The 10,005-nt window shown below is 52.6% G+C and overlaps 1 protein-coding gene across 1 annotated transcript; it reads left to right on the forward strand.

The window, feature by feature from the left end:
- Positions 1-1,425: 1,425 nt before the first annotated feature.
- On the forward strand, positions 1,426-7,219 carry LOC119922234 (BOLA class I histocompatibility antigen, alpha chain BL3-7-like). Its single transcript, XM_038742195.1, is given in 7 exon segments — positions 1,426-1,587; positions 2,789-3,065; positions 3,148-3,426; positions 6,348-6,452; positions 6,455-6,625; positions 6,824-6,964; positions 7,122-7,219. Coding segments are annotated over 7 exon segments (1,233 nt in total).
- Positions 7,220-10,005: the final 2,786 nt, after the last annotated feature.

Below are 10,005 nucleotides of genomic sequence, written 5' to 3' on the forward strand. Positions count from 1 at the left end.
ATCCTCTCCTCAGAGCGTCGCCACAGACGCCCGGGACTCCGTTCCCGAGAGGCCCGCCCGCCATCACACCGCGCGGCCTTGCTGCTCCCGGAAGGATCCTCTCCTCAGAGCGCCGCCATAGACACCCGGGACTCCGTTCCCGAGAGGCCCGCCCGCCATCACACCGCATGGACCCCGCTGCTCCCGGAAGGATCCTCTCCTCAGAGCGCCAGAGAGGCCCGCCATAGACACCCGGGACTCCATTCCCGAGAGGCCCGCCCGCCATCACACTGCGTGGCCCCTGCTGCTCCTAGAAGGCTCCTCTCCCCCGAGCGCCGCCATAGACGACCCCTGCTTCCACCCCCACCCACTTAAGCGACCTTCCTTATAGTGCCCCCCAACTCCCTTCCAGGTCCGGTCCTGACTGACAACCCCCCTGCCCACCAACCCCGGGAAAAAGGCCCTTGTTATCACCAAGTTACATTACCGACAACCACATTTGCACCTACTCAGCCCTCCTGTCCCGCCATCGACCCCCGGCCCACGTCCTCCGCCGGGGCCTGGAATGCCCTCCCTCTGCCCATCCGCCAAGCTAGCTCTCTTCCTCCCTTCAAGGGCCTACTGAGAGCTCACCTCCTCCAGGAGACCTTCCCAGACTGAGCCCCTTCCTTCCTCTCCTCCTCGTCCCCCTCTCCATCCCCCGCATCTTACCTCCTTCCCTTCCCCACCGCACCTGTATATATGTATGTACATATTTATTCCTCTATTTATTTATTTTACTTGTACCTATCTATTCTATTTATTTTATTTTGTTAGTATGTTTGGTTTTGTTCTCTGTTTCCCCCTTCTAGACTGTGAGCCCACTGTCGGGTAGGGACTGTCTCTATACGTTGCCAGCTTGTACTTCCCAAGCGCTTAGTACAGTGCTCTGCACACAGTAAGCGCTCAATAAATACGATTGATTGATTGATTGGTGGAGGCGGAATTTGAACCCATGACCTCTGACTCCAGAGCCCGGTCTCTATCTACTGAGCCACTATTTTTCTCCATTAATAATAATAGCATTATTCCATTGAGAGAACCCGTCTCCAACAAGGGGCTGACACTGTAGAGGGAGACACAGAGACGGGGCGTGGGCTGGGATGGACGTTGCCCCTTCCTCCAGGGCGGTTCCAGGATTTCCGCCTCCTTCGACGTTTACCTTCTGTTTCATTTTCCCAAAATGCGTGCCCGTTCTGCCCGGTGACCGATGACGCGGGCGCATCCCCGGTTCCCATTGGGCGGCGGGCGCGGGCTCGGCCAATCAGGCGGCAGGACTCGGAGCTTGCGCTCACTCTGCCCGGTGACCGATGACGCGCGCATAGCGCCGGTTCCCATTGGGCAGCGGGCTCGGCCAATCAGGCGGCAGGATTCAGAGGTTTCTGTGCTCACTCTGCCCGGTGACCGATGACGCGCGTGCAGCTCCGGTTCCCATTGGGCGGCGGGCGCGGGCTCGGCCAATCAGGAAGCCTCGACGAGCGGAGCGCGGGCCAGTTCCCAGCCGGAATGAGCGGCCAGTGCTGTTGCTGCTCGGTCTGGGGGCTGCTCTGTTGCCGTAGGCCTGCGCCAGTGAGTGGGGGAGCGTCAATCAATCAATCAATCAATCGTATTTATTGAGCGCTTACTGTGTGCAGAGCACTGTACTAAGCGCTTGGGAAGTCCAAGTTGGCAACATCTAGAGACGGTCCCTACCCAACAGTGGGCTCGCAGTCTAAAAGGGAGACAGACAACAAAACCAAACATGCTAACAAAATAAAATAAATAGAATAGATCTGTACAAGTAAAATAAATAAATAACTAGAGTAATAAATATGTACAGACATACATCCATATATACAGGTGCAGTGTTGTAGGGAAGGAGGTAAGATGGGGGGGATGGAGAGGGGGAGGAGGGGGAGAGGAAGGAAGGGGCTCAGTCTGGGAAGGCCTCCTGGAGGAGGTGAGCTCTCAGTAGGGCCTTGAAGGGAGGAAGAGAGCGAGCTTGGCGGATGGGCAGAGGGAGGGCATTCCAGGCCAGGGGGATGAGGTGGGCCGGGGGTCGACGGCGGGACAGGCGAGAACGAGGCACGGGGAGATTAGTGGCAATTAGTGGAGGGGAAAGCGCTTAGTACAGTGCTCTGCACATAGTAAGCGCTCAATAAATACGATTGATGATTAGTGGTAGAGGAGTGGAGGGTGCGGGCTGGGCTGGACAAGGAGAGAAGGGAGGTGAGGTAGCAGGGGGCGAGGTGATGGACAGCCTTGAAGCCCAGGGTGAGGAGTTTCTGCCTGATGCGCAGATTGATTGGTAGCCACTGGAGATTTTTGAGGAGGGGAGTAACGTGCCCAGAGCGTTTCTGGACCAAGACGATCCGGGCAGCAGCATGAAGTATGGATTGAAGTGGGGAGAGACACGAGGATGGGAGATCAGAGAGAAGGCTGATGCAGTAGTCCAGTCGGGATAGGATGAGAGCTTGAACGAGCAGGGTAGCGGTTGGGATGGAGAGGAAAGGGCGGATCTTGGCAATGTTGCGGAGCTGAGATCGGCAGGTTTTGGCGACGGCTTGGATGTGAGGGGTGAACGAGAGAGCGGAGTCGAGGATGACACCAAGGTTGCGGGCCTGTGAGACGGGAAGGATGGTAGTGCCGTTAGCAGAGATGGAAAAGTCAGGGAGAAAGCAGGGTTTGGGAGGGAAGACAAGGAGTTGCCGACTTGTACTTCCCAAGCGCTTAGTACAGTGCTGTGCACACAGTAAGTGCTCAAATATGATTGATTGATTGATTGGTTGTCCGTGTGTCAGGGTGGCACTCGCTGCGCTATTTCTACACCGGAGTGACCCGGCCCGGCCCCGGGGTGTCCGAATTCATGGCCGTCGGCTACGTGGACGATCAGCAGTTCGTCGGGTTCGACAGCGACCGGTGCCAGATGGAGCCGCGGATCCCATGGATCCGGGATAATGAGGGACCGGAATACTGGGACTTCCAGACACGGATCCTGAAGGACGCAGTGCAGGTTTTCCGCGGGAACCTGCGGACCCTCCAGGGCTACTACAACCAGAGCGAGGACGGTGAGTGGCCGCCTCGGGTCGGGACTGGCGGGGGGTGGGTGCGGTGCCCTCCCTGGGGGTCTGACGGGTCGGGGTCCCGCAGGGGCTCACTCCATTCAGCTGATGCACGGCTGCCAGCTGCGGGAGGACAACACCACCGGCGATGGGGTTTACCAGTACGGCTACGACGGGCAGGACTACATCACACTGGACAAGGCCACGCTGAGCTGGACGGCGGCGGACGGCGGGGCCCAGAACACCAAGCGCAAGTTGGAGGCCGACAGGACCATCACCGAGCGACACAAGGCCTATCTGGAGGAAACGTGCATCGAGTGGCTCCGGAGATACCTGCGTTTCGGGGGGCCCAACCTCACCCGGGCAGGTAGCGCCCGCTCAACGCCCCCCGCCCAGCCCCCATCCGTCCCCTCCCCCGAGCCCCCCAGTCAGGAGCGGCGGGGTCTGCCGGACCGGGGGGCCTCCGTCATCCATTCGGGTCGGATTTACTGAGCGCCTCCTGGGCGCGGAGCATCATCAATCATCAATCGTATTTATTGAGCGCTCACTGTGTGCCGAGCACTGTACTGAGCGCTTGGGAAGCACAAGTTGGCAACATATAGAGACAGTCCCCACCCAACAGTGGGCTCACAGTCTAAAAGGGGGAGACAGAGAACAAAACCAAACATACCAGTGCTGTACTACGTGCTCAGGAAGGGACGGTAGACGGGCCCATCCCCTGCCATGGGCAGCCCGTGATCTACATCTGGAGAAGCAGTGTGGCTCAGTGGAAAGAGCACGGGCTTTGGAGTCAGAGGTCATGGGTTCAGATCCCGGCTCCGCCACTTAGCTGTGTGACTTCGGGCAAGTCACTTAACCCCTCTGTGCCTCAGTTTCCTCATCTGTAAAGTGGGGTTAAGGCTGTGAACCCCCCTTGGGACAACCTGATCGCTTTGTATCTCCCCCCAGCACTTAGAACAGTGCTGTGCACATAGGAAGCGCTTAATAAATGCCATCATTGTTATTATTATTACGTCCCGCCCCCGCCCAACGGGCGACCCCGGGCACGGTCGCCCCGGGCCTCGGTCTCCTCCTCCAGAAAATGGGGACCCGATGATCCCGTCCCTCTCCGCCCCGGTGGGGCTCGGCAGAGAGGAGGCGTTCAACACATACCACGCTGATTTTTAATTTCAACTTCAGGGAGCTGATGTTGTTAGTCTGAACTGCATCCCAGGGACCAATTCTATTATCATTATTATTATTGTTACTATTAGCATTATTGGTTGCTAACACTATTATTATTATCATCATCATTAGCTCCACTCGTGTTAACACCATTATTTTCATTAGCTCCACACCTAACACTATTATTATTATTATTACTATTATTATCATCAGCTCTTTAGAGCCTAACATCACTGTTGTCATTATTATTATTATTGTCAGCTCATTGGGGGCCTAATAACACAGTAATCATTTTATTATCAGTTCCCAAAGTCCTAATACTACTATTGTCATTATTAATAACATTCCCATTATTAAGTCACCGGGTCCTAATAGCACTATTGTTCTTGTCATTTCATCATCATCTTTATTATTCTTGACTCCCTGGGTGATAAAACCGACATTATTATTGTTGTTATAACTATCAGCTCCCTGGGGGAGTCTTATTATTACCAATAATAATCATTATTAGTAGTACCATTATTGGTGTTACTATGCACTGTTCAATCCCCTGGAGAATCTAATGTACCTGTTATTGTTACTGCTATTTTTACTGTCAGCTCCCTGGGGCTTTGAGTATTATTATTATTATTATTGTTATTATTATTTTTATTACTTTATTATTATTTTTATTACTATCAGCTTCCTGGAGGTTCAATTCCATTATTGTTATTACCATCATAATTATGATTGCTATTTTTATTACTATTAGTTCCCCAGGGGGCATCTAATACCATTGTTATTATTATTACCATCAGTCCCCTGATGCCTATTACTATTATTATTGTTATTATTTTTATTGTTATCATCACCTCACCAGAACCTAATGACACATCTATTATTATTTTTTTGTCATGATTTTTAACTCCCCAAGTGCCAATACCACATTTAAAAAAAAATTACATTTTATTTTTAATGGTACTTGTTAAGCATTTACTTTGTGCCAAACACTGTACTAACCAGTGGGGGAAATACAGGATCATCAGGTTGGACACAGGCCTTGTCCCACGTGGGGCTCACAGTCTAAATAAGAGGGAGTAAAATTCAATCCTCACTTTACTCATAAAGAAACTTAGGCACGAGGAATAACAATAATAATAATTGTGTTATCTGTTAAGCACTTATTAGGCGTCAGGCACTGTACTAAGCACCTGGATAGATACAAGATTATCAGGTTGGAAACAGTCTCTATTCCACATAGGGCTCACAGTCTTAATCTTCATTTTACAGATGGGGATACTGAGGCATTTCACAAATACCATTATTATTATTATTATCCAGAAATGCTATGTGAGTGTGTGGATACCCAGAGTTTAAGTGACCTGGTATCCTGAAGTGGCAGTTGTGGGGGTACAAGGCGTGGAGATGACAGATTAATCAGGGAAGGCCTCCCAGAGGAGACGTCATATTCAAGGGGTTGTGAAGATGTAAGCTCGTTGTACGGGGGGATGTGCGTACTGCATTGTCATGTTGCACTCTCCCAAGTGTTTAGAACAGCGTCCTGCACACGATAAGCCCTCAATACAACCGATTGTTTGATTAATGGGGAGCCGGACATGAAGAAGCACCGTCTAGTGGATAGAGCCCGAGTTTGGGAGTCCAAAGGACCTGGGTTCTAATTCGGGCTCCGCCACTTATCTTGTGTCAACCTGGACAAGTGTCTTCATTTCCCTGGTCCTCAGGGACGTCATCCGTAAACGGGGATGAAGACTGTGAGCCCCACGTGGGACGGGGACTGTGTCCAACCCAATTAGCTTGGAGTTACTCCAGCGCTTAGTACAGTGCCTGGCAGATAGCAAGCACTTAAAAAATACCATGAAAAAGGTTGGGGGGGGCGGCGGGAGGAAGGACAGGCAGGAGGAAGTAGGTGAGAAGAGGTCAGCAGCAGGAGGGATGAGTACAAGGCCCAGTAAGTAGATGAGAGAGAGAGAGAGAGAGAGAGAGAGAGAGAGAGAGAGAGACGGCCCCTGCGGACACCCCCTTCATTCCAGACCGGCCCCCGCTCTGACCCCAGCCCCGCGTGCCCCACACCGAGGGGTCTCTCCGGGGGCCGAGTCCCCATCCTGACCCCGGTCTCCCCCGCAGATCCCCCCACGGTGCAGTTGCTCCGTCACCCCGGCCCCGACGGGGACGACGTCACCCTGCGGTGCCGGGCCCTCGGCTTCTACCCGGCGGACGTCAAGTTTAAGTGGAGCGGGAAGGGGAAGACATGAGCCAAGAGATGGAGTACGTGGAGACGAGGCCCAGCGGAGATGGCAAGTTCCAGAAATGGGCGGCGCTCAGAGTGCCACAGGGAGAGGAGCAGAAATACGTCTGCTCCGTGGACCACGACGGTCTGGCCCAGCCCCTCGCCGTGCACTGGGGTAAGGGGCCGAAGTCCAGGGGGGTGGGGGAGCAGGGCAGCGGGGAGCTGTGGGGGCTGCAGGGGGTTTGAGGCCCAGGCTGAAGCCGGAGGCCCGGCCATCCTCCATGGGGAGGGGTCTCAGGCACCAGGAACCACTGTGGGTGATACAGGGGGTTGTAGCCTCACTCCTGGGTTGATCCTCTCCGTCCTCATCCAGTTTCAGATGCATCTTCCTCACTATCTCCATCCCTACTCATCGTATTTATCATCGGGACTGTGGCCACCATCCTGTCATCATTGCAGCCGTGGTCAGAGGCGTCATCTGGAGGAAGAAGAAATCAGGTGGGAGGGAAAGGAGGTGGGGTGATGGAATAGGGCTGGCAGGGTAGGGGGGTGGGGGTCTCGGTCTGAGCCCACTGGCTGGTGCCTGGGCCCCAAAGGGTCTGATTTGCCCCTTTCCTCTCTCTCCTTCCTCACGCTCTGAGCCATCCTGCCCTCTGCCCCCGTCCTTCCAGAACCAGGCAGTGGGAAAGGCTGGAAGTCCAATGGTTCCGGTGTGACCATGTGGGTCAGGCCCGGCCCCCCACTCTCCCTCTCAACCATCCCAGCCTAAGCCCAGCTGTGCCAGGGATGGAGATTAGCCGTTAGTGCTTAGTACAGTGCTCTGCACACAGTAAGCGCTCAATAAATACGATTGTTATTTCTCTGGGCCCAGAACTGCCCTAGCCTGGAAGCCGGTGAAGGAAGACTCTGGGTCATGAAGGCCTTTGTCTTCTGGGAAATGTAGTTCCCAGTCTGATTCCCTCCTTCCCTCCAGACCTTTGATTCCCAGATCTGCCTCCATCTTCAGTCTTTTATTTTGTTGGTATGTTTGGTTCTGTTCTCTGTCTCCCCCTTTTAGACTGTGAGCCCACTGTTGGGTAGGGACTGTCTCTATGTGATGCCAATTTGTACTTCCCAAGCGCTTAGTACAGTGCTCTGCACATAGTAAGCGCTCAATAAATACGATTGATTGATTGATTGATTGGACCGTGTCCTTTCCAGGCCCGTGCCCACACACCCACACCATTCAGCCCCCAGCCCCCTCCTCTCCATTTCTCTTAGCCGCCCTCCTCACTTCCTCTCACTGTTTATTTTTTCTCCCCAGCTGGATGGTTGGAACCGCAGTCCTTCAAGTGAATGTGAAAGGGATGGGGTGGAGGGGAGATGGAGAGAAGGGGGAGGGTCCCACAGGCTGGGCAGGGAAGAGCCTGGGTCCTGGGTTCAACTCCCAGCTTCTGACTCTGACCCTTTCCCCCCCTCTCTCCCCAGGCTCTGCCTCCACCCTTCTCATGATGGGTGAGTTGGGGTGTGTGGAGGGGGCTTGTGCCATGGGGGTAAAAAGGGGTGTTTGGGTTCAGGGAGGAGGGTTCCAGGTTGGTCATGTGGGTTGGGGGTGCTTGGAGTGTGGCTTCTGTGGAGGCTGGAGGGGGCCGTGATCCCCAGCCCCTCCTTCACTATCCATTTCCAGACCCAAAAGGAAAGAGCCGCCCACGTGGGACAGAGGGGTCCGGCTGCCCCCACCCTTCTTGCTGATCACACTCCCACCCTATCCTCTGCCCAACCTAGGGGCCTGGACCCCCCAGAAGATGTTTATTCCTCAGCCTCGCCTCCTGCAGCACTGGACACTTGGCTCCCCCCAGGGGATTCTCCCAATAATAATAATAATGATAAGATTTAAGCAGTTACTATGTGCCGGGCACTGTTTGAATAATAATGATGGCATTTATTAAGCCCTTACTATGCGCAAGGCACTGTTCTAATTGCCGGGGAGGTTACAGGTTGATCAGGTTGTCCCACGGGCGGCTCACAGTCTTAATCCCCATTTTACAGATGAGGTCACTGAGGCGCAGAGAAGTGAACTGACTTGCCCAAAGTCACACAGCTGACAGTTGGCAGAGCAGGGCTTTGAACCCATGACCTCTGACTCATTCATTCATTCTTTCATTCAGTTGTATTTATTGAGCGCTTACTGTGTGCAGAGCACTGGACTAAGCGCTTGGGAAGTACAAGTTGGTAACATATAGAGACGGTCCCTACCCAACAGTGGGCTCTCAGTCTAGAAGGGGGAGACAGACAACAAAACAAAACATTAACAAAATAAAATAGACTAAATATGTACAAATAAATAAATAAAGTAATAAATAGGTACGTACATATATACAGGTGCTGTGGGGAGGGGAAAGAGGTAAAGGGGGGGATGGGGAGGGGGAGAGGAAGGAGGGGGCTCAGTCTGGGAAGGCCTCCTGGAGGAGGTGAGCTCTCAGTAGGGCTTTGAAGGGAGGAAGAGAGCTCCAAAGCCCAGGCTCTTTCCACTGAGACACGCTGCTTCTCTTAATCTGTAAATACTACTGAGGATGATGATTAGCTTGTATCTACCCCAGTGCTTAGTACAGTGCCGGGCACATAGTAAGCACCTAACAAATGCCTTAATTATCAGCAGCAGTGGTGTTTGAGTGTTTGCTACATGCAAGGCACTGTGTTAAGCGCTCGGGACAGTACAATATAACAGAGATGGCCGTCACGTTCCCTGCCCACACTCAGCTGATGGTCTGAGGTAGAAAGTGATCGCTGAATTGTGGAATATTGTTTAATAGTTTAAATATTAAGAGGTTTTCCCCAATGAATCCCTCTTCTCCCCAGCTCCCTCTTTTGCATCATTATTTGGGCCTTTACCCTCGAGGACCTTGACGTCCCACCTTCCGCCCCTCAGCACTTATGCGCAAATCTGTATTTTCACTGCATTGTCCTCTCCCAATATGAACATAGGAAGCGTTCAATAAATACCACTGATGACAAGAGGGAGGGATTCTATCGTATTGTCCTCTCCCAAAGGCTTAGTACAGTGCTCTGCATACATTACATGCTCAGTAAGTGCCACTGATTGACTTAGAGCACAGGTCTGAAATAATAATAATGGTATTTGGAAGTCAATAATGGAATAATAATAATAAAAGTCAAAAGGACCCTGGTCCTCATCCCGGCTCCATCTCTTGTCTGCCTCGTGACCGTGGGCGAGTCATTTCACTTCTCCGTGCCTCAGTTACTTCATCTGTAAAATGGAGAGTAAGACCATGAGCCCCACATGGGACGAGGACTGTGTCCGGCCTGCTTATTTTGTACCTTCCCAGCTCTTAGTACAGTGCCTGGCACATAGCGCTGAACAAATATGATGGTTAAAATAAAAAAAAAACTAACAAAAGGGACCATAAGGAAGGCAAAAATTGCTAGCGTGAAAAGGAGAAATTCCATCCACTACAGGGATACCTTTTGGTACAGTGAGGGAGACAAAGGTGACTTGCTAATGAAAATGAATGAGGTTTAGTTTGTTTGTTTTTGATTTTCCCCAAGCCGGGACAG

This window comes from Tachyglossus aculeatus, unplaced genomic scaffold (assembly GCF_015852505.1).
Source record: "Tachyglossus aculeatus isolate mTacAcu1 unplaced genomic scaffold, mTacAcu1.pri scaffold_101_arrow_ctg1, whole genome shotgun sequence".
Lineage (NCBI taxonomy): Eukaryota > Metazoa > Chordata > Mammalia > Monotremata > Tachyglossidae > Tachyglossus > Tachyglossus aculeatus.